Source organism: Marmota monax, unplaced genomic scaffold, assembly GCF_021218885.2.
Source record: "Marmota monax isolate L192 unplaced genomic scaffold, Marmota_monax_Labrador192_F-V1.1 WCK01_AAM20220418_F8-fsc00125, whole genome shotgun sequence".
Taxonomy (NCBI): domain Eukaryota; kingdom Metazoa; phylum Chordata; class Mammalia; order Rodentia; family Sciuridae; genus Marmota; species Marmota monax.
The window spans coordinates 3,518,666-3,544,427 of NW_026695235.1; the positions used below are offsets into that span (position 1 = coordinate 3,518,666).

The window sequence follows — 25,762 nt, forward strand, 5'->3', positions numbered from 1 at the left end:
ATGTCAGAGAACACTCCATCAATAAATTTAAGTTATTAAAAAAAGCAGTAAACGTTAAGAGGAAAATATTTTTTTAAAAAATAATCTTGAATTGAGAATTACCTTTATACTTACATGAAGAAAGCCAATGTGGAAAATACACCACATGTGTGAAAAGCATGGTTCAACTGTTCTGGCTTTGGATACACTACAGCTGCATCAATCATGATCCACCAACCTGTGAAAAACTTAAGAGTCCAAGACATTAAAAAACAAAAACTCTTGCTTAGTACAATATTTGCTCTTTAAAACTCCTTTTTCCCTACAGATCATATAAATGAGACAAAACATTTCTACTTTTTCAGTTGTGAATGCTGAAATATAAAAGTAAGAATCCCGTGTTTACTTGTTCTTTATAGCAGATGAAGTGAACATATCTAATCAAATCTGAATAAGATTCTGAAGTTCTGCTCTCAGCGCTAGATTAAAAAATTTATTTGGGAATGGCTTATCTGTTTCTTCTACCACAATTACATGCAAGCTCTCTTACCTAACCTCCAACATAACCAACTTCCTGATTATCTGATGTTTCTTTTCTCTATAGAACATTCCTTTTTAATATCCTCAAATTTTAACATTCCTCATTTGCTCCCACAAATGAGTTGTGCCAAGAGTCAGCTGTCATACCTCCAAAACTATTTAAGACCGTAATTGTTTAATTTATGTTATTTAGCTAAACACCACATAACTGAGTGAGCTAAGTTGAACAAACCTAGTTCAATAAGCTGCTGAAGAAATTTTTTCTTAATTTAGTTTTTTTAGCTGTAGTTGGACACAATATCTTTATTTTACTTATTTATTTTTTATGTAGCACTGAGGATCGAACCCAGGGTCTTGTGTGCGAGGCAAGCACTATACCACTGAGCCACAACTGCAGCCCCTGAAGAATTTCTTAGACATATTGAGTATATGATTTTCTAAACTCCTGACATGATAAATTATATAACCTTAATGTTTAGTAAATTTTTAAAAATTGTTAAAAGACATACATGAAAAGCTTCCAAACTCTTATGAAGTAAAATTACTAATAAACCTGAAAAGGATTTTTTTTAAATATTTATTTTTTAGCTTTAGGTGGACACAATATCTTTATTTTATTCTTATGTGGTGCTGAGGATCGAACCCAGTGCCCCATGCATGCCAGGCGAGCACGCTACCACTTGAGCCACATCCCGAGCCCCAAGGATTTTTTTTTATATATATATATATATATTTTTTTTTAGTGTAGTTGGACACAATACCTTTATTTATTTATTTTTATGTGGTGCTGAGGATCAAACCCAGGGCCCCGCACTTGCTAGGCGAGCACTCTACCGCTGAGCCACAACCCCAGCGACTGAAAAGGATTTAATGAGAAATAAAAGTCAGTCCTAACCTCCCCAAAAATATTAGCCAACACAGTTAAAGAGCACATTGACAAAAATAAAAAACAACTGGGGTGGTGTCATGTCAGTAATCCCAGAAATTCAGGAGGTTAAGGCAGGAGGATCATAAGTTTGAGAAAAGCCTCAGCAACTTAGCAAGACACTGTCTCTTAAAAAAAAAAAAAAAAAATACTGAGGATGTGGCTCAGTGTCAGTGGTAAAGCACCTCTAGGCTCTACCTCAGTACAAAAAGAAAAACTTATAAACATTTAAAAGAATTCTGCATGCAGATTTCCTCACAATTATCTTCAGTTTCTACCCCACCTTAATTGATTTGATCTGGTTTGGATTTTTTATGGACTTTGAAAGAACCGTACGATGAAAGAGATGAATCTTAAAAATGTAAAACACTAAAATTTATTTCAAAAATATGCTTGGGGGGCTGGGGATATGGCTCAAGCGGTAGCACACTCGCCTGGCATGCGTGCGGCCCGGGTTCGATCCTCAGCACCACATACAAACAAAGATGTTGTGTCCGCCGAAAACTAAAAAATAAATATTAAAATTCTCTCTCTCTTTAAAAAAAAAAAAAAACAAAAATATGCTTGGGAGGCAGAGCATGGTTGATAAAACTATAAAGTAAGATTGGTTGTGATTTGTTTCTGTTTTGTTTTTTGAAGATATATGATAGGTATATGGGGAGGGGTGAGAAGCTCTTTATACCACCTCTATTTTTGTTTATATTCTTCACATTTTCAATAACAAAATGTTAAAAAAAAAAAGGAAAAAGAAAAAGAAAAAAGAAAGAAAGAAAAGAAAACGAAGGGAAAGAAAATAAGCAATAGTTTCCTCCACACACGTCTTCCTCTTCCGGCCCTCAGCACTATAGCTGAGGTATAAACAGAGAACCCAGTGCTTCCCCAGAGCAGCTGCCGGGTTTCAGGTCTGGTAGCCAGAGGAGGTTACAGATGTCTGTAAATCGCAACAACTGGGTTACATCAAATTCTGAGTCTGAGGACGGTAACATACATATTGTATCATTATGTTAAAAATGTTACTGCCTATAATAATACATGTATTAATACTAGAACTGAAGAAAAGATCTTATATTTAACAAATTTATGAAGTAAAATAAACCTAGGGCCTACCACACTCTGTAACAGTATCTAGAATCCTGATAATTAGCTTTACAAAACAATGAAATAAAATAGCTCTGGAAATGTACTTACAGTTCAAAGGAACTAACATTAATTTCCAGAGCAAAACATGAAGCATAAATGTCACCAATCAGGCTCTCTCACTTACCAATATTCCTGCGACTACAGAAGCCACGGCGTTTCTTCTCTCACTCCAGTCAATACATTCACATTCTGGCCATCGGAAATTATCTAGGAAGCCTGCCATTCTTAGTCCTCAAGCATGGGTTTTTCATTAAATGCTGTATCATACAAAAAAAAAATTAACTTATGGAAATGTTAAGAAGTAAAATATCTTATTCCTTTCTTAAAGCTTTAAGCATAAATTGACTTTAGAGCATATTCTACTATAAGAAAAAAAATCAATACTTCAATAGGATGTGCATTAAGATGTACGTAGGATTGTGCTTCAACACAAGGGGGAGCTCACTATTTGCTAAATGAGCACTGATGTTTTAACACCTCCCAATAAGGGGTGGGGGAGCAGCTCTAAGCTAGATCATCTGCAAGTTCAAGAAATTCAAGGTGCTGCCTGACACATGCCTGTAATCCCAGCAGCTCAAGAGACTAAGGCAGGAGGATCATGAGTTGAAAGCCACATTCAGCAACTTGGTGAGGTCCTACTAAACTCATTGAGACCCTGTCTCTAAATAAAATACAAAAATGGGCTGGGGATGTAGCTCAGTGGTTGAGTGCCCCTGGGTTCAACCCCAGTACCAAAAAATAAAGCAAGGCTATGGGTTCAGGTTTGATCCCAGCACGCGCACGCGCGCGCGCACACACACACACACACACACACACACTCAAAAAAAAAAAAAAGCCTGACCTATCAGTAAATCTGTAAATTTTCTGACACTTCTCCAATAGAGAGGCGGATCTATGACCCACCCCTTAATCTGCATATAAACAATAAAGACCAGTTGACCAGGCCTGCCATAGTGGTACACACCTATAATCCCAGCTACTGGGGAGGTTGAGGCAGGAGGATTACAAATTATAAACCAAGATGGGAAACTTAGCAAGACCATGTCTTTAAATTAAAAATAAAAAGGGCAAAGGGCCAGGCTTGGTGGCATATACCTGCAATCCTAGCGACTCTAGAGGCTGAGGCAGGAGGATATCAAGTTCAAAACAAACCTCAGCAACTTGGCGAAGCCTAAAAGAACTTATTGAGTCTCTGCCTCAAAATAAAAAATTTTAAAAAGTGGGCAGGGGATGTGACTCAGTGGTTAAGTACTCCTGGGTTCAGTACCAAACTAAATAAATAAACAGGACTAAGTACTCAGTGATAGAGCACTTGCCTAGAATGTAGTGTGGCCCTGGGTTAAATCTCCAGTATGGGGGTGAGGGGCCAGTTAACTAAATAAAGGAAGTGATGCTAGGTACCTTCTGCCACTGTAACTTCCAAGATTAGATACAGAAAGCACTCCAGCTTCTACCTGATTCTCTGGAACACCAGTGCGAGAGTCCTGAGTCATTGTGTACAACCTTCAAGGCTCCTATGCTGCAGTGAGACCAGGTGTAGGTGTGCTGGCCAACAGTTCCAGCTGAGCTAACATGGACTGCCTTAATGCATAAGACGCCTCCAGGTGTCCTAGCTATAGCATTACCCAAACTCTGAGCCTTCCCAGATGAGCTGCCAGTTACAGCAAATGGAGATGCATAATCATCTTGGCTATGCTCTTCCCAGATTCCTGACCCAAAGAATCTGAGAAGCATAACAAAATGTCTGCTTTAAGCCCATAGATTTTAGAGTTAATTTACAATGCAATAATAGATAACAAAGGAAAGAGATAATATGAATAGAGTCATTAGAGGATAGCATACTGTGGGAATTTTAAAAAACAGATTATATTCAAATAGGTGATTCAGAGCCACCAAAAATTCTAAAAAGAAAAAAAAAAAATGTAATGGAGCTTGAACCCAGGGGTGTTACCACTGAGCAACACCCCCATTCCTTAGAATTTTTTATTTTTAGACAGGGTCTTGCCAAGTTCCCCAAGATGGCCTCAAACTTATTCTCCTGCCTCAGCTTCTCAAATAGCTGAGGTTCCAGGTGTGTGCCAGCAGGGATTTGACCTTGACAGAAAGAAAACACAATGAGTAGGACACACTTTTATATAGCTTTCCCCCTGAGGAAGGCCATGACTCCACTCCTAGCCCAGGGAGTTACTGTGGTGCAGTGGCAATCTTATTGGCTTCAGATGTCAGAGGATGGAGTACACCAGAGCATCAGGAAATAGTTGGGCAAAACCTTCGAAAGAAACAGGTCAGAAGAGAGAACTCTACATACTTTAATATAAATTCCCTTTTACTTCCTAGCTAACACCTGAACAGCAGATGCATGGAGGAGACTGCAAGGAATCCAACAGGAAATTACAAAAAAAGCTAAATGGCTAAAAGAACTAAAAGGAGATTCCAGCTACTGCTCACCACAAACTCCATTTTGGAGTCTGAATCTCCACCAAGTGAGAGGGGATTAGTAAACACTCTGGGATTTCCAGATAAATCCTAACAAAGTACAAAATCAAGACTCCACAATTTCAAGCTGATGAGTCAATATTTTAAGTACCTGTTACAACAAAAAGCACTATGGACACATGTGATCAAGATATTCTGCAGATATATTAATGAAGTGTTAATAAAGAATTAAATATTAACTGACTAAGCAAGTACAAGGAAGGTCACCCTGAATTTAAGATAATAACTGAAGGTTAAAACAAAATGAAGGTCTGGGGCTGTAGTTCAGTGCTAGACCTCTTGCCCACCATGTGTGAGGCACTGGGTTCGATTCTTAGCATGGCATAGGAATAAATAAAATAAAAGTCTATCAAAACCTAAAAAAAAAAAAAAAAAAAAAATTAAAAAAAAAACAAAGTGAAATTCATTTTCTCTATATTAACCTATTATAAATAGTTCTAAAAGGAGGAAATATATAGCTATTTCCACATATGATTTATGAAATAAGCCACAGTCTCCTCCTCCCTCCAGGGCTTAAACTGGGTAGACATTTATGGAGGGGGGCAAAGGAACAGCAAAACAAACTTATGCAAATAGCTATGAAGGAAATGGCACAGAATCCTGAGAGAGAATAAAAGGAAGACCTATTTTAAAACGGGAGGTCAAGGAGAGCCTTTCTGAAGAGTTGAAATTTGCTAAAACTTAAAAACCTACTGAAATTTGAAAGCTGAGTAAAGTTAATCACATTAAGGAGATGCAAAACAAGGAGAGCTCTGGTTCTAGCAAGGAAGGATTAGTTGATTCCAAAGAGAGTCATGATAAGTGAAAAGTAAGTTAGTGGAGCAAGTGGATTGGAATAAAATTAGAGAAAGGTAAGCACCAGATTCCATTAAAGATTAATATGAATCTCATCAAGGATTTGGGGTTTCATCAGGTGTAAAGGGGAAATTAACTGAATAACATCAAGGAGAAGAGGATTAAGACACCAAGAGCCTAGGCACTAGAGTAAGCAATTAGGAGGGGAAAAGGCTACTGTACTAACAACACTCTAAACTGGGAAGATCAACCTCCATGAGGGTTTTATCATTGATGCTTACAAAAAGATAAACCTATTTTGTGACACAGTTTTGATTTAAGGAAAACTGGCAATACTAACCTGGTTCCCTGCCTTCAAGGAGAAACATGTATACAACATTTAGTATAAAATAATAGACCTTAGGAACTTAATGAAAGCAAAGATTACTTAGATAAAATTTACATGTTCAATAAGAGATCAAATGTTTAGGGCTAGGGTTGTGGCTCAGTGGTAGAGCACTTGTCTAGCATGTGTGAGGCACTGGGTTCAATCCTCAGCACTGCATATAAATAAAATAAAGGTCCATTGACAACTAAAAAAATATTTTTTAAAAAAGTTTAAATAGTTTGTTTAATGTAGGCTTAAAATTTGTTTTAGAAAAGACTTAATAAGGGACTGGTAAGGGACTGGACTATAGATCAGTGACAGAGTGCTTGCCTAGCATGTATGAGGCACTGGTTTGATCCTCAGCACCACATAAAAAATAAATTAATAAACAAGATACTGTGTGTCCCTCTACAACTAAATAAATATTAAGAAAAAAAAAAAAAAGATAGGGGCTGGGGTTGTGGCTCAACAGCAGAATGCTCGCCTAGCATGTGAAGGCACTGGGTTCCATCCTTAGCACCACATAAAAATAAATAAATAAAATCAAGTATTGTGTCCAACTACAATTAAAATAAATAAAATAAAGTTTAAAAAAAAAGATAACATTTAGGGGCTGAGATTGTAGCTCAGTGGTAGATCACTCACCTCGCATGTGAAGACCCTGGGTTCAATCCTTAGCACCACATAAAAATAAATAAGTGAAATAAAGGTACTGTGTCCAACTACAACTAAAAAATAAATATAAAAAAGATAACATTTAATAATATAAGGGTGGTAATGAATGATATTGAGAAAAAGATCATAAAAATTAAATTCATTTTCTATATATGAATCTATTATAAATAGTTCTAAAAGCAGGAAATATATAGCTATCTATTGCATTATTTTCTTTTTTTTTTTTTTTTTTTAGAGAGAGAGAGAGAGAGAGAGAGAGAATTTTTTAATATTTATTTTTTTTTTAGTTCTCGGAGGACACAACATCTTTGTATGTGGTGCTGAGGATCGAACCCGGGCCGCACGCATGCCAAGCGAGCGCGCCACCGCTTGAGCCACATCCCCAGCCCGCATTATTTTCTTTTTAGGAAAAAAAATTTTTTTTTTTTTAAGAGAGAGAGAGAGAGAATTTTAATACTTTATTTTTTAGTTATCGGCGGACACAACATCTTTGTTTGTATGTGGTGCTGAGGATCAAACCCAGGCCGCACGCATGCCAGGCAAGCGCGCTACCGCTTGAGCCACATCCCCAGCCCCTAGGAAAAAAATTAATAGTATTTATATATAAACACACAAACATATATATGTGTAAACACTGGGAAAATAAGGAAGGACAAACACCAGTACTTTCATGTTATTATATAAGTGACTGATAGGATCAGTGTTTCTTTTGCTTTTTGTTTGCATATTTTTGAAGTTTGCTATGCAAAACGTGAATTATGTTTTTTGGGGGAGAGGAGGGTACCAGGGATTGAATTCAGGGGCACTTGGCCACTGAGCCACATCCCCAGCCCTATTTTGTATCTTATTTAGAGACAGAGTCTCCCTGAGTTGCTTGGGGCCTTGTTTTTGCTGAGGCTGGCTTTGAACTTGTGACCCTCCTGCCTCAGCCTCCAGAGCTGCTGAGATTACAGGTGTGTGACACAGCACCTGGCTCATGAATTATGTTTTTGAAAAATACAAAGTTTTTAAAAGTTACCATAATTAACACAATGAACTAGGTGATTCTTCTCATCTGCAACCTGCCCAGAAGCCTCCCGTATGACGTAATACATCTACAATTGCTTTTTATAAACTTAAAAAGACTTTTATAGATCAAGGAAATTTTTTGTATGCTCTCTCACAAAACTGACTCTGACCAAGCAAAAAAGAAATTATTGAACTGGATCAGTGGTTGCTATCTTAAAAGATCCAAACTGCCTTGAAAGGCCCAAAGGCCCATGTGTCGAAAACTTGGTCCCCAGAATGTAGCTCTACTGGGAAGCGGTAAAACTTTTAGGAGGCAGTGAGAGGAAGTTAGGTCATTGGGAGGGGCATGTCCATGAAGGGGTTAGTAGAACCCCAGCTCTTCCTGTCTCTCTTTTGTTTCCTGGCTACCATGAAGTGAACAGCCTCCTCCTCCACTACCCACAATCACCATGATATACTTTGCTACCACAGGCCCAAAGCAACAGGGCCAAGCAACCATGAACTGGAACCTCTGAAACTGTGAGTCAAAATAAAACTTTCTTAAGTGATTATCTCAGGTTATTTTGTCAAGGTGATGGAAAGCTGACTAACACAGTGGTCTGACTCAAGTCTTATAATACATTAGACAGTAACTATCTCTATTTGTCAAGAGCCATCTTGGGCTATGTGTGGACCAAACCCACATCATAGTCAGTGAATAGGAAAATCTGGTATGTGGGAACCTCCAGTGACAATCCTGCTGGTTAAGACCACCCAGATACATGTGAATTTCCATTCAGCTCTGCCAGGTCCCACACAGCACCCCAGATAGGGTGACCTGCTGTAGCCACACAGCCTCTCAGAGATGGGTGTGGCCTGCCAAGATACCAATCAACCTGTTGACTGCAAGACATCATGAAGCAAGACTCCACCCCTGAAACCTTATCCCTGCCTTTGATGTACCCCCTTAAATAAGCCACCGGAGGGAGCCATTTTCTAATTGCTCTGTTCCAGCTCCTGTATGGACTGGAAGATCCTATCAGGTACTCCCTTAAATCTATAATTCTGACTTTGTCTTTTATTTCTTCCCTAATTACTTCAGACATTATTTTCTCAGGTGGCTTATCCCCTACTGAACAGGAAAAATTACCCTGATGAGGTGCTGCCTGCCCTGCAATATCTATTACTGAGAGCCAACACTTTACAAAAGGAAACACAAGTCCTTCTTAAAGGGCATTTTAAGTGATTCAACTGTCAGAATTCCACTTTCAAAAACTCAGTTTAGGGGGAAAAAAGAAACTTGCAAAAGGCAAGAAGAAAAAATAACCATTAATATACAAACATGGTCTGAGTAATCTTCTACGCATGAGAATCCTAAATAATATATCTAATTCATGTTATTTAATCAAACTTCTTTAATACCATATCTTTGTTCATTCATCTCTCACCATTAGTTGTTCAATGGTACTAGTATTGTAAGGCACTGAGTATAAAAAAATGAGTAAGATAGTCAATGCAGGATTAGAGTTGTGGCTCATGGTGGAGCACTTGCCTAGCATGTGTGAGGCACTGGGTTTAATTCTCAGCACCGCATATAAACAAATAAATAAAATAAAGGTCCATCAAGAACTTTAAAAATATTTTTTAAAAAAAGATAGTCACATAGAGAATAGTCAGAGATATTGTCAGAATAGCAAATAATTGTCTTATAATATGTGTATAATAGACACATATTATGTGCTATAATTTTTAAATTACAATAATAGAAAAAAAATTTTTTTGATTATTAGCAGGGCATGGTGGTACATTCCTGCAATACCAGTGACTCAGGAAGCTGAGGCAGAAAGATTACAAACTAGCCTGGGGGATTTAGCAAGACTATATCCCAAAACAGAAAATAAAAAGGAGCCAGGCATGGTAGTGCATACCTAAATCCCAGTGATTCAGGAACCTGAGACAGGAGGATGGCAGTTTAGCAAGGCCCTTAGCAACTTGGTGAGACCCCTCTCTTGAAATAAATACAGAAAGGGCTCAAAATGTAGCTCAGTGGTAAAATACCCCTGGGTTCAATCCCCAGAACCAAAATGAAATGAAATAAAATAAACTGGGCTGGGGACGTAGTTCAGCAGTAAAGAGCCCTGGGTTTGATCCCCAGTTCTGGGGGTGGGGGGTTAGAGAACACTACTTGCCAGTAAGAGTTGAAGAAAATTTGATAAGGAAAGAACTAATTGACTTGGGTTTTGAAGCATGAACAGGAGTTTGTCTGATAACAAAAAAATAAAATATGTGGAATTATATAGACCCAGAAGAATAGGATGGACTTTAACTGTGGAAAGTGATAATGACCTGTTTGGAAGCCTCCTCAAATCTGAACTCTATCCTCTTAAGTCAGGGCTTGGCAAACTTTTTCTATAAAGAACCAAATAGTTTACACATTAGGTTTTTGTTGGCCATATAATCTGTCACAACTATTCAACTCTGCTGTCATAGTGTGAAAGCGGCCATATGCGAAACATGAAGAAATGAGTGTGGCGTGTTCTAATAAAGCCTGCCTTTACAAAAATAGCAGAAGGCCAGAGCTGCCCACGGGTTACAGTTTGTGGATGCTTGCTCTGAGCAACAGGAAACCACCAAGGTCTACAAGCAAGGAAGTGACAGGATCAAATCTGTAATTCAGAAGAGAATTTTGGTGGCAGCAAGGAGGAACTGAAGAGGAATGTTTTTTTTTTTTTTTAAATATTTATTTATTTAATTTTTTTTTAGTTATCGGCAGACACAACATCTTTGTTGGTATGTGATGCTGAGGATCGAACCCGGGCCGCACGCATGCCAGACGAGCGCGCTACCTCTTGAGCCACATCCCCAGCCCCAAGAGGAATGTTAAAGAGACACTTGCCATAGTTCTGGACGGAGAGAAAATAAGAATGCAAACTGAGGACAAGTTGTACAAACTAAGGGAAATGCTTTAGAGAACTATTAAAGAAGTGTTAGCAATAGGCAGGAAGAAGTTAAAAAGACATTAGGTTTCTTGGTTAGGTGTCCAGAGGCTGGTGAAAGACCATTAATCAAAACAGGGACTGGAGGAACAAGGACTGAAATGGAATAAATCAAACACCATGCATGTATGATTTTCTGAATATGAACCCAACTACTATGTATAACTATAATGCTCTAATTGGGGGGGGGGGGGAAGTGGGGCAGGGGACTATTAAGAGGGAGAATGGGAGAGAGAGTTAGATGGGGAGTGATATAGTTGATATTAATGAAGGACATGCAGTATGGGGATGTACAGAGGACAACTGAAATTTGAAAGAGTGGTTTAAGGCAGAGATAAAGATTATAAATGTTCTCAATAGTAAGGCAATACCTGAAATCATGAAGGTAGCTAAGGTATCTCAAGGAGAAAAGGTAGAAGAGGACTGGGTTTCAAATCAGTGTTTACCTCTCAAAATTTCCTGTCTTCCTTGAATCAGTATGTGTCTAGCATGAGAGGAGACCTTCACAAACATTAAATCAGCAAAAGCTCCTCAAGAGCATGTTCTGGATATTGACAGAATATCTCCTATGGGCAAGGCACAGGGGGGAAATAAAGATTAATAAAACTTAGTCTTCGTCATCAGGGGATTTACATGCTAGTACAATAATCAGTTAACACTTTTTAAAATTAAATTATAATTTTTTCATTTAAAAATCTGTTACAAGGCTGGGGTTGTTGCTCAATGGTAGAATGTTTGCCTAGTATGTGTAAGGCACTGGGTTTGATACTCCACACCACATACAAATAAATAAATAAAGGTCCATCAACAACTAAAAACAATTTTAAAAACCTGTTACAAAAAATCAATGCAATAATAAAATAGAAAAATAATTCAAGATACTGGTCTACACAGCTACAGCAAAACAAATTTAATCAAACAACAAAAATAGAATCTAAGCCAGGCGTGTGGCACATGCCTGGGATCAGCACCTCGGCCGGCTGAGGCAGGAGGACCGTGAGTTCAAGGCCAGCCTCAACAAATGTGAGGTACCAAGCAACTCAGTGAGACCCTGTCTCTAAATACAAAAATGGACAGGGGATGTGGCTCAGTGGTTGAGTGCCCGAGTTCAAAACCCCCCACCCAAAAAAAAAAAAAAAAAAAACTATGATAAAATAGAATCTATATCTTCCCACTACTACTGTTACTACCACCAGCACTGACTATTAGTTATAGGTTGTTTACAGAAGCCAAGCTCTTTACAGGCTACTCCACTCTTCTTAGAAATATTCTTTACATGAGTATTCCTTAGTCAGTTATTATTATTATCTCACATTATTGAAAAGGTTTAGAGAATAGTTAGCTTGCCAAGGTCACACAGTTAGCAAGGGGAAAAGCAGGCTTTCCACTAAAGTTCACATGTGATTCCAAAATCTGTGCTCATGACTATAACACTCTATTGGCGTCCATCAGGTATAGTGTCACAGCATTTCTCTCATTTCAGATTTCATGGGGAGACAGTTACTGTCTTGCCTATGATGAAGATAGCAGAAGAACATGAACAAGAAAAGAAATATCCCCTATCTAAAGGAACACTGTAAGCACTTGGAAAGAGAAGACAGCAGTCTGCAATGACCTTGATGATTACTGCTGAATCAAACCTTGCCAGCAGAATCTGAAGAACACAGTTTTCTTCTTGAGTTAGGTATAAACCTAGTTTCTAAGCACTCCCAATGTGAATGTTTTATAGGTCTTAAAATCTAACAACATTAATTATTCAGAGACCTAAGTACTTTTTTAAAAAACATTTTACATATTTAATCTCAGGGAATGCTTACTTACCTACTGAATTGTAGATCACAAAAAAAAAATTAGCAAGCACCCCAATTTGTGTGAAAAATTTACATTGAAAATCAAAGTAAAAGATAGTGTGAATTTTTCAAGAGACTTTATTTTATAACTGCCCTCAGAAGTATCTTTTTTTTTTTAACAACTTTTAATTACTAAAAAAATGTAGATTATTTGGTGACTCCTCCCCTCCACTGTTTCTCAATGATTTATAACTTTAAACTCCCAGTCCCAGATTCATACATTTAACTGCCTGTTTGACATCTTGTCTGTCTCAAAATCATCTTAAAATCAATGTGTCTAAACCTGAGTTCAATTCTCTTCCAAACATGACCCTACTCCGGCTTCTCTACAATGAATGAACCACCATTCACTCTGTTACACAAGCTAGAAACCCAGGCATCTTCCTTGCTATTTCTCTCTCAACTCTCACATCCAATCTACCACCTGATACGTCCTAAATATTTCTGGAGTATAATTTAATTTCTGTCCATCTCCACCACCACCATGACCTGAGTACTATTCTCTCTCATCTGTCCTATTACAATAGCCTCCCAACTGACCTATCCATGTGCACTGCTGCCCTCATCAATCAGTCCTCCATACTACAGCTAGAATGACTTTTTATAAAATAGAACAAATCTGGTTATCTTCCTCCCGCTTAAAATATTTAATTGTCTTCTCATCTGACTTAACATAAAGACAAAACTCCATAGAGTTTTGTCCTTCCTCATAATAAATTTTCTCTTTCCTCTAGTTAGTAACACTGGTTTCTCTTAATGCCTCATAATTGCCAAATCACCCCATCTAAAACCCATGCCCTCTGTTTGATACCCTTCCATCCCCAGCTCACCTAATTAACTTTCACTCATATGTAAATGACAGCTGAGAAGTCCATTTTCAGCAAATACCAGTTTTCTCTTCATTCACTCAACATCTATTCAGGGTGCCTAGAACATGTCAGGCACTGTTCTCGGCACTTAAGGTTCATCAATGAACAGACATAAAGCACTGGCTTTAAGGAACTTATTAAGAAGGAGAAAGAGAGAAAACATAATAAATAAATTATAGATCATGTGAGCAGGTGATTAATGCCACTGGTATGGGAGCGGGGCAGGGACAGAGCAGAGTAAGGGGGACTGGATGTACAGTGGTAGAGTGGACAGTTGAAAAGCCAAACTGGCAGCCAAGGAAGGTCCCATTGAGAAAATAACACCGGAGCCAAGATCTGAAGGTGAGGAGGGAGTTAGTCCTATCAAGATCTGCAGAGAATAAATGCCAGGGCAAGAGCCCTAAGGTCATAGTGCCTGGTTAGGCAAAGAACAACAGGGAAACCAGTGTGGCTGAGATGAGTCAATGAGAGGAAAAAGTAGAAGAAAATGAGATCAGAGAGGTCACAGATCATTACAGAGCCTTGCAGGCCACTGTGAGAACTCTGGTGTTTACTGACTAAAATAAGGAGTCATAAGGTTCTGAGCAGAGCACTTACATTTAAAATAATCCCTTTGGCTGTTGTGGGAAGAACAGACTCTAGGGGGAAGAGTGGAAAGAGAAAGACCAGTTAAGAGACTACTGAAATTATCCAAGTGAAAGAAGATACTGATTTCCATGACCTCTGATTCCATGAGAAGATGGACTCCCCTTCTATCATTTCATTCTTAATTTTATTATTTAACACCTACCTCCCCATGGAGAATAGTCCAACTCCATTACTACTCACATATTTTCCCAGAGCCTCCCACAGTACCTGACATAAAGTAGGTATTGAATGACTGAGTCTATTAAAATTTTCAGAGTGAAATGCAATACATGCCTTATTCTATGACAGAAATAAAGTCCACTTTATCACTAAGCTTTTTAAACTAACAATTTACATGTACAAGTACGATTTGTCAATTAAAAATAATAAATAAGGGCTGGGATTGTGGCTCAAGCGGTAGCGCGCTCGCCTGGCATGCGTGCGGCCCGGGTTAGATCCTCAGCACCACATACAAAAACAAAGATGTTGTGTCCACCAAAAACTAAAAAATAAATATTAAAAAATTATCTCTCTCTTAAAAAATAATAATAATAATAAATAAGCTGATGGTGAAAAAAAAATGACTCTAACAGGAAAAGAACAATATTATGCCATAGTGTCCAATTCCAATTTAACAAACTGATAAAATGGCTTAAATCCTTTTTTGGCCTAAAATTTGGTTACTTAAATAAGGGAGTCTGTTTTTACATAAAAGAATTTTCCCTCAGCTGGGTACAGTGGCACATGCCTATAATTCCAGCAACTGGGGAAACTGAGGCAGGAGAGTCACAAGTTCAAGGCCAACCTCATCAACTTAGTGAGACCCTGTCTAAAAATTAAAAAACACAAGGGCTAATAATGTAGCTCAGTTGCAAATACACCTAGGTTCAGTCCCCATACCCAATCATCATCATCATCATCAATAAACTGACCACTTATAAAAACTGGAGATAAAAAACATCATTTTGGTGACAAAAAAAAATTGCTGTGACACTATACTCAAACACTTTATTTCTTAAAATCATCCTCCCTGCTTCCAAGTCTATATGTTACCAGAATTTTCTCTCTAAATCTCAAATTGGATCATGCATCCATGCAAAATTTGCCACAGCCTATAAGCTAAAGTCTAATATAATATAAACAGAGTACTTAATATTCTTCCCTTAATATGATGTTCCTAACTCCCACTACTTCGACATACTCTCTACTGCAATCATAAAGAAATAGTAGGGAAAAGGCACACTATTTGTTGAATATCTACTTTTAGTGAAGCAAACTGCGAAATACCTTATATACATAAATATGTATTTTCAAAATATATTTTACACACAGACACACACACAGAGCTCCCCTTCCTTGGAATGCCCCTTTCATTTTGTATCTATAGGCAAACTTCCAATTCAACCTTTAGGACTCATCAAATCACAGGCATCATAGCTTTAATGCTTTGAAGGGTGGTTTTCTGAGGGGTTTTTGTTCATTTATTCATTTATTTTAAAAATTGTACAGTCATGGGCTGGGGATGTGGCTCAAGTGGTAGCGCGCTCATCTGGCATGCATGCGGCCCGGGTTCGATCCTCAGCACCACATTCCAACAATAAAAATTGTACAGTCATCATATTGCAAAGTAATATGTGTATGTTCAACAAAGAGAACTCAAACACTTGGGGGGGGGGGGAATGAACATGGGAAGCCCTGCTTCTAGTCCTGACTCTGACATTTGCTAACTGTGCAACACTGCCTGACCAGGGGTTGCTCTAAACCAGTTGTCCCCATATAGGCCCATGGACCACTGCACCAGGCTATCTTTACATTCATGAGCAAAATTTTAAGTGAAAGAAAAAAAAAGGTGTGTGTGTGTGTTGGGGGCAGGGGGTAAATGGAACTCTCCCTTAAAAGATCAGAAAGTCAGGAATAAGAACAAAACTCCATATTTTTAAATTTCCCAATTTGGAAAATTCCCCTCATTAATGATCAGCAAAGTACAGTAATTATTGCACCAAATTACCTCCAGGTTCCCTTTCATTGTTAAGACTCGAAGCATGGGTATCTCTCCGGTAATAGAGCAATCTCCAAGAGCAATATGAGGTAGAAACTTCAAAGGATTTCATCATTAATTTCATGTAGTCAAAAACACACTATTAATAAAATGAAATGTGTAAACCTTGACTGATCATGGTTCAACAAAAATTATTTTAAAGGCAGTCTTCAGTCAATGAGGGAAATCTGAGCACAGGTCAGACATCAGAGAATACTACAGAACTATTTCCTTGGATGTAATAATGGTAGAACTGTGAGTTTGTAAAGAAAATTGCTTTGTTTATAAATTTATTGCTATGTCTGAATGTTGGTATGCCCCCAAATTTCAAATATGAAGATCCTAACCCTCACCCAGGGTGATGGTATTGGGAGATGGGGGCCTTTGGGAGTGATTAGGTCAGAAGGGTAGAGCCCTCATACGTCGAATTAGTGTCTTAAAAAAAAAGAGGCCCACCAAGAGATCCTTTCAAGCTTCCATCACATGAGGATACAATCAGATGGCTTTGTCTATGAACCAGCCAGCCTTCACCAGACACCAAATGTTCCAGCACCTTGATCTTGGACTTCCCAGTCTTCCGAACTATAAAAAGTAAATTTGTTACTTATAAGTTACCCAGTTTATGGTATCGTGTTATAGCAGCCCAAATGGACTAAGTCAGAAAGCCAAAAAGTGGAAATGGTTGTAACACTTAAAAATGTGAAGGCAGCTTTGGAAATGGGTAAGAGGTAAGGCTAAAAGTTTGGAGTTGCATGCTGGAAAAAGGTTACCTTGTCACAATGAACCATTCTGTGACTAGTGAAAGCTCAGAAGGAAGAGGAGTGTTGCAACAGAGCCTCAATTTTCTGCAGTGGGAAAAGGGGTTATGAACAGAAGGTTGGCAGAAATATGGACAGTAGGACCATTCCATTGATATCTCGGACAGAGATGAGAAACCTATCATGGGACAATAAAGGAAAGGCAATCATTACTACAAAGTATCAAAGAACTTGGTTTGCCAGATACACTGGCACACACCTATAATCCCAGTGGCTAGGGAGGCTGAGGCAGGAGGATCACCAGTTCAAAGCCAGCCTCAGCAACAGCAAGGTACTAAACAACTCAGTGAGACCCTGTCTCTAAATAAAATACAAAATAGGGCTGGGGCTGGGGCTCAGTGGTCGAGTACCACTGAGTTCAATTCCCAGTACCAAAAAAAAAAAAAAAAAAAAAAAGAACTTGGTTAAATTATGTTTTTATTTTAGTCTTTCATGGAAGGTAAAGGTTGTGAGTATTTGACTAAGAAAAATGTTATTTTGTTTTGCTAAAACAGATTCTTGCTATGTTGTCCAGGCTGCCATCAAACTTCTGGGCTCAAAAAAATCCTCCTGCTTCAGCCTCCTGAGTACCTGGGACAGAGGGAGCTGGCTTAAAATTTCTAAGTAATGTTGACAACGTGACTTGGTGTCTCTGGTGTGCTTATACTAAAATGTACAAAGACAAAGATAACTTAAAAATGGAATTGTTAACCAAAAAACAAGCAGAACTTAAAAACAGAAAATTTTCTCAGCCTATCCATACAGAAAAAAATTAGTAAGAGAAAACAAAGGTGTGGTCAAGTGACCATCAGATAAGGAGATTAGTACAGAGCAGTCATCTCAGTGGAAGCCAGGTGTTATTCACCAAGACATCAAGAAGAACCTCAAAGGTAACTGAGAAATCATCAGGACTGCCACGCCATTACAGACCCCAAATTCAAAAGCTGTAGCAAGGAGTAAATCACGCATGCTGACAATGTCAGCAACATTCTATCACACAGTTTAGGAAAATAATAATAATGTAAACCAAATGTGGTAAGATATTAACAATGTCAAAGTTACTGTTCTTTCATTAAACTTCTCCGAATGTTTCAATGTTTTGTTTTATTTTTTAATAAAAAGGTAGGAGGGGGCTGGGGTTGTGGCTCAGCGGTAGAGTGCTGGCCTCCCACATGTAAGGTCCTAGGTTCGATCCTCAGCACCACATAAAAATAAATAAATAAATAAATAAAATAAAGGTATTGTGTCCAACTACCATTAAAAAAATAAAATAAAATAAAAGGAAAAAGGTAGGGGAAAAAAAACAGAATTACCACAGCAATGCAGATGACTACTATATAATCCAAGAGCTGATCCAGCCATAGCAAAATTATTCAAATTATTCACCAAGGACATCCTTTCCTGACTCCCCAGGTGGAGCTCTGCTTAGTCATCTTTGCATCCTCTGGAGTTGCTTAGTTCAGAGAAACTGGTTCCAGGTTTACAGTTTTTAACCCACATAGGCAAAAGGGAACCCTACTGGGGAGTAGTACTGGGAAAGCAAAGTCATTAAGATGGATTCAGAAAAGATCTACAGGAGGAATATTTCTAAAGAGCTCAAAGAAACGAACACCTTCAGGAAGCTAAAAGCATGATCCTTACAGTTGATGCCAACCTAGGCTCACTGCTACCCACAGCCTCCTTCCCTGTTGTGCCTACTTGGACAGGTTTATTCATCCACTCCATTCTTCCTGGACTAACCATGTGCCAGGAACTATTCAAGCTTCAAAGGTCCCCCAGGCTAAGGTCTTCTGGTATATAAACTGGAGTAATGGTCACATGCCCCTCAGAAAGTGAAAATTAATGAGAACAGAGAGCACATGTGGGCACTGTATCCTGTCAGTCAAGCACAAAAGCCACATACAGACATATGATTGCTTTGTAGAAGGCATTCTATTCCTGACAGCATTACCAGAACTCTGAAGAAAAACCTGTACGATTTCTGGTTGAACATGGTACATTACATATACGCATCTCATTTTTGCTCACTCCTGAAACCGCACTAAAACTACAGTAAAGGGAGTTTAAAAAAAAAAAAAAAAAATCAACTCCTGCTGGCACAGTGGTGCACACCTACAATCCCAGCAACTCAGGAGGCTAAGGCAAGAGGATCACAAGTTTGAGGCCAGCCTCAGCAACTTGGCAACTTCTCCTTCTCTCTTCATAGAGTTGGCAACTGACAAGTGGGGGTTTTTTCTTATTTCTTGTATTCTGGACTGGGAAATACCAGATCCAACAGACAATGCAGGTATCACATTGACAATTAGACATAAGGGACTATATGCTAAATGGAGACAGTCTCAGCCTCTGTCTGCTCAGGAGACTGGCAGCCAGATCCTCTCCCTCCAACCAGCCAAGGAAATGCTTCCCTTGAGAATGTGACGACCTTAAGAAACAGGGTATAAACATACTGGTAACAGGGTTTCCTTAACCTATCACCAAGCCAGATCACTGCAGTGAAACACACAGCTAAAAAGCCTCATCTATTCCCTCAGAGCTGGCTATCACCTCTTTAGTCCCCTATTCTTATTCAAACAGAGTCAAGAATTACTGTGCACCTAAGGAAACCTTTAATACATGAGACACGCAGAGGAAAAAAAGCAGCTTGGGAACCAGGAGCTATTGCAGGCCTGTAATCCCAGCTACTCAGAAGCCTAAGGTAGGAGGGTGGCAAATTCAAGACCAATCTGGGTAACATAGAGACCTTATCTCAAAATAAAAAATAAATAAATTAAATCCTAGCAGCTTTGGAGGCTGAGGCAGGAGAACCGCAAGTTCAAAGCCAGCCTCAGCAACTCAATGAGGCCCTAAGCAATTTAGCAAGACCCTGTCTCAAAATAAAAATTAAAAGGGGGGCTGTGGCTATGGCTTAGTGGTAGAGCACTTGCCTGGCATGGGTTCAATTCTCAGCACTGCATATAAATAAATAAAATAAAGGTCTATCAACAACTAGAAAAATGTTTAAAAAAAATAAAAAGAGTTAGGAATGTGGCTCAGTGGTTAAATGCCCCAGGTTCAATCTCTGGTACAATAAATAAATAAATGGGACTAAGGATATAGCTCAGTAATAAAGAGCCCCTGGGATCAATCCCTAGGAATGATTAAAAAATAATAATAATAATAAAGCAGCTTGGAACAAATCATGCAGGAAGAGAAAACTTAAATAACTCTAACCTCAGGGAAAAGAAACAATGTTATCCTAAGAAACACTGAGACTAAAAACAATACCTTTGGAATTTAAAAACAAGACAGTGCAAACTTTTTTTAAAATCCAAATAGAAAGAGAAAATAAGAGTTAAGAAAATACAGCAGTAGGGCTGGAATTGTGGCTCAGTGGTAGAACGCTCGCCTAGCACAGGCGGGACCCGGGTTCGATCCTCAGCACCACAAAAAAATAAAGGCATTGTGTTGTGTCCATCTATACCTAAAAATAAATAAATATTAAAAAAAAGAAAGAAAATACAGCAGTAAATAGAGAAAAAAAAACAGGTTAAGAAATTAGAAGACTATTACAAAAAGCTCACATATAAATGACAAAGTACAAATTTTTTAAAAAATGGAAAAAAAAACAAAATAAAATAAATGACAAAGTATTTCCAAAGAGAAAATACAAGGAAAAAAAATAATCAACAAAATATTTCAAAGAATGTTTCCCCAGAAGAGGTGGTCTATTTCCAGTATTTAAAGGGTCCATTGAATATATATCTCACCTAATGGATGAAAAGAGACCCATGCATCATTTTAAGTTTCAAAACACAGACATCAAGGCACTGAGCCCAGTTGTAATCCCAGTGGCTCAGGAGGCTAAGGCAGGAGGATCCTGAAGTTCAAAGCAGACTCAGCATTTAGTGAGGCGCTAAGCAATTCAGTAAGACCCTATCTCTAATAAGATACAATATAGGACTAGGGATATGACTCAGTAGTTGAGTGCCGCTGAGTTCAATCCCCAGGTACGTGTACACACACACACACACACACACACAGACGTGAATATCAAAATGTGGATTCTATACAGGAAAAACAAAAACAAAAATGAGTCACAAAGGATTCAGGAATAATACTGGCTTGGAATTCTCAACAGCAACCTAGAAGCAATATTACAACCAAGCAATAACTTCAAAACTCTGGAGAAAAATTACTACCACCAAAATTTTTTTTGCCCTCCAAAATATCAATCAAGTATGAGGATAGATCAAATCATATTCTGCGATGCAAAGGTGCCAAAATATGTAACTTCTTGTCAAGATGCTGGTAGAGTTTGAGCTCTACTAGAGAGAGTAAATCAATAAAAAATAAATAAAACTTAAAAATACAGGACACAGGAAGACCCAACACAGGAGGGCTAAAGAGAATCCCAGCTGTGCCCCAGAATCAGAGAATAATCAGGTCAGAAGGAAGCAGTGCAATGTCCTGGCTGCTATGGCAGCTTTTAACCTGAGGACTGCATGCCCCTGAACATGGCCCAGATTCCTGTCTGAACTGGGCAGGGTTGGCTTGATCTTGAGCACATGCTAATGCAGTTCCTCCTTTCCTGCAGCCTACAAGCTGCACCAGCAATGGCCAGTCACTTCCCCCCACACAGGTGCAGTTTGACTAGCCCTGATAACTCAGGTAGGCCATGGTGAGCTATAAAACAATTGCAGAGCAGACTACTCCTTCTGCTGTCCTTCCATTACTTGGTCCACACTAGAGTACTCCAGATGCCCTGATTGGGGTGAACTCTGTTTCCTAGGACTCCCTCATAATTCAACCCCAACTTCCTCAGAAAGTGCCCCTATAAGTCAGGGAAGCTGAAGCCATTCTCTTCAGCTCATTCTTTTCTTTCATCTAATAATGACAATACTGTTCCCTCAGTCAAGTTTGAATTTATTATTATAAATCAAAAATTTAACCCCAAATTTAGGAAGCTATACCATTTTCTAATAAGCCTGATTGGACTTCATTTGTACTCTGGGAAATTTTAACTTTGTTATCATAGTTTGTTTAATGAACAATCCACTATTAATAACTCTAACCTCCCTGCAGAAATTAACCAGCTATTATGATTTTATAGCCTGGTGGAGAAAATTGATCCCAAAACATTGTGATTTTGTTGCCCTGTAGAACATTAACCTGTTATATCTAATTAGTAATTCTATGGACATTCCTTTCCCAAGGGACTTAATATTTATTCCTTTAATCCTCTTAAAACCACCTCTTAAATTTAACTCTTAGTAACAGCTAAATTAAATTTTGAAACATGCTCATAATGAGAGTTTTTTTTTAACACTATTCATTCAAAACTAAGTATATACCAGGTGCATTGGCATATGTCTATAATCCCAGTGGCTCGGGAAACTGATGCAGGAGGATTACAAGTTCAAAGCCAGTCTCAGCAACTTAATGAGGCACTTAACAATTCAGCCAGACCCTCTCTCTAATATAAAAAAAAAAAGGGGGGCTGAGGATGTGGCTCAGTGGTTAAGCACCCCTGGATTCAACCCCCCAGAACCAAAAAAAAAAAAACTATACTATTTAGAATATACATGGATGTATGCATGTGCATTTATGTATACATAATACATGCACATTTATGTATATATGAATATAAGCATGTGCATTTACATATATGTATATATGTAAAACATATTAAAAAACAAGAAAGATTAACACAAAAATCAGGATAGAGGCTACCTCTGAAGAAAAATGCAAATGTTTTCTCTTTAATATGATAGCAGATATAATGGTGATCAGTGCAAAAGTGTTTTTATAATTATATACATTTTAGTACTTGAAATACATTTTCCAATAAACAAATGTATTTTTTTAAATTTTTTTAATATTTATTTTTTAGTTTTCGGCGGGCACAACATCTTTGTTTGTATGTGGTTCTGAGGATTGAACCTGGGCTGCACACATTGCCAGGCGAACGCGCTACCGCTTGAGCCACATCCCCAGCCCAACAAATGTATTTTTAAAAAGAACAATTATTTCTGTTATTGTTAGCAATTGAAGAAGATTGCCACAAGATACATGTACACAAAATGTCAGTTCACATTTTCCCTCCCTGAAAGACCCCTCTATTCACTCCTGCCAAGCTGATCAAATGAACCTTACTGTCAACACCAGTCAGTGGTAGCAAGGCTAATAAATTTGCCATTATTTAACACAGTACTCAAAGTTTTTTCTGATGCAATCTCTAAATACAAAAGAACACAAAGATTCTAAGAAATGCATTTAACTCACATAGACTTAGCTACTGCTTTTAAATTATAAAACCTTGAAAGTTATTAAAGTTTCCTTCAGAAATAAAATTATATTAAAAAGTACAATAATCAGTTTACATTATCTACTTGAAACTTATCCTACAATGCCAAAAGGATTTTTCACAGAAGGCTTCTAATAAAACAACCAACCATCCATGAAGGCTGGGGATATAGCTCAGTTGGTAGAGTGCTTGCCTCACACACGCACAAGGCCCAAAAAATACACGAATAAGAGACCAAAAAATAAAAGAAAAAAATTAGGATATATCTTAATAGTGATATACTATGCAGCATTTTTAAAAAATAAAGTATTATACATACTGATATGGAAATGGGTCCTTATATTATGTCAGTTGCCAAACAATATTACAGTATGACTCCCTCCTGGAAAGTGGAATTGGGGATATGAAGAGTGAATTCTTATTTGATGTACTTCTATGCTGTTTGAAATTTTTATTTATACTTAATATTAAGTTAATATTGTTTTGTTTAAATTGTTTTACACCTCAATGTCAATTTTATCATTTCAAAAAGCAAATAAGGATAAAATAAAACAAATTCTTTCCTTGGGCCCCAGAAGAGACCTGGCAGTTAACGCTGCTACCATGCTATTTGGTATAAGAGGAATGGGGAGGTGGGAAGGGTGTGTCTCTGGAAGTGGAAAAATACATCCTCACCTCGGTCTAATTAAACCTGCTTTTCCTGTGCGTCAATATTGAAAATAACTTTTGGTTTTCATTTTAAGATCGAGGTGTCTTTCAACCCTATGCTCGGTTAAAATGTTCAATATTTAAAACTTATTCAGCTTTGGAAGACAAGACAAATAAGAGATTGAAGATGATGAAAAAGGATGACAAGCCTGGCAGTAAGTCTCTGGAATTGCCCAGAAAAGGGATTTCCAGTACAAGTAGAGTAAAGAGTTTGAGAGAAGAGGTGGGACTCTCTGAAAGTGTTTTGAGAGAGAGAATGCTGATACACACAGGCTTGAATTCCCGCGCCCCCTCCTCCTCTCGCACCAAAAGCAGCAGGGAAAACGCGAGCACGGTCCATCTCACTGCTTTGGTGAAATCTTCACCTTTCAGGTTTAAGTACCTTCCAGTGGTTAACTCGGAAGCCAACTTACTGGATAAAAACCACAAAAAATACATGAATAAGAGACAAAAAAAAAAAGAAAAGAAAAGAAAAGAAATTAGGATATATCTTAATAGTGATATTCTATGCAGCATTTTTTTAAAATAAAGTAGTATACATACTGATATGGAAATGAGTCCTTATATTATGTCAATTGACAAACAATATTACAGTATGTCACTGCCACAGTGACAATGCTCTGCTGCTACTCCTCTAAAAGACACTCAACACTTACGATTAATTCCCAAAAGACTTTTGTTCCTCTTCCATTTCCCCTCCCCGTCTCCGGACTTGCCTCGCGTACCGATGGAGTCAGGAAAGTGCACAACACACTGACAGACTCCCAGCAATGGTTCAGAGCAAACGAAAGGGGACAGAAGGGCTGGAGTCGCCCCCAAACACTCGTTCCGGCCGTGGAGGGGTCGCGGCTGCGGCAGTGTCCTGGAGACAGTACCCATCCCCAGAGAAGCTGAAAGGCAGGAGATGGACACCTTTCCAATCTCCCCCGAAAGGCGACCCGTCGGTGAGATCACGCGGCGGAGAGGCCTGCCCGGGCAACAGGGCCACGGTCAGCTGGAGAGGACGCCGGCCAGGACTAGAGGGGGCGACCAAGGCCCCGCCCCGCAGGCTCGCGGGTGCTCGGCTGGCCGGCTCAGCCTGCCGCGGGCTCCGGGAACACTGGGCCGGGAGGCGCCACGGCATCTCGCAGGCCGGGCCCGCGGAGGGGACCTCCCCACGCTCGGGCAGCAGGCGTGAGTGAGCTCCCTCGTACCCCTCACCAGACGCCTAAGACCTGCCAACCGCACTCACCCAGCTTCCTCCGGCCACCACGCCGACCCCAGGCGCGCGCTCAAGGAGGAGGAGATTGCGCCGCACCGGGCCGGCTTCCTCCCACTCCACCTCAGCTCCGGGAGCCCGGAGCTTGCGGCCGGCGCTAGGGGTGGGCGCCGGCGGGGCGGAGCGAGGCGCCGTGCGCACCGCAGTGACCAATCGGCGCGCAGCAAGTCGACTGTCGGGGGCGGGGCAAGATCCGAGAGGCGGAGCAGGACGCTAGGGGGCGGAGAAAGGGCGTTGGTGGGGCGCGGCGGGGCGTCGTGGGCACCAGTGACCAATCGGCGTTCAGTAAGTGGCCTGCCAGGGGCGGGATGGGACGGACTCTGAGAGGCGGGGCGGGATCGGGGCGGGGCGGGACTCCTGGGGGCGGAGTGGGATCGTTTCTGTTTCGCCGGACTCTGAGAGCCGCGGTCCAGGCCCGCCGCCTTACAG

At 39.3% G+C, this 25,762-nt stretch overlaps 1 protein-coding gene and 1 long non-coding RNA gene across 3 annotated transcripts in view; one reads left to right on the forward strand and one right to left on the reverse strand.

Annotated features, from left to right (window-relative positions):
* Tmem50b (transmembrane protein 50B) overlaps positions 1–25,460 on the reverse strand; it is a 43,223-nt gene extending 17,763 nt beyond the window's left edge. Inside the window, exons 1-4 of one of the 2 annotated variants that reach the window (XM_046439097.2) lie at positions 25,307–25,440; positions 11,347–11,466; positions 2,709–2,841; positions 115–227 (exon numbers count right to left, since the gene is read on the reverse strand). In XM_046439097.2, coding sequence (XP_046295053.1) covers positions 115–227; positions 2,709–2,807 — 212 coding nt within the window. In that variant the 5' untranslated portion in view covers positions 2,808–2,841; positions 11,347–11,466; positions 25,307–25,440. Of the gene's footprint in view, positions 1–114; positions 228–2,708; positions 2,842–11,346; positions 11,467–25,306 lie in introns of both variants that reach the window. The other variant, XM_046439096.2, reaches the window with a different exon arrangement.
* LOC124089135 (uncharacterized) lies at positions 8,329–18,176 on the forward strand. Its single transcript, XR_006850624.2, has 3 exons — positions 8,329–8,444; positions 12,384–12,584; positions 17,597–18,176. It is a non-coding gene; the product is annotated as an uncharacterized LOC124089135 (long non-coding RNA).
* Positions 25,461–25,762: the final 302 nt, after the last annotated feature.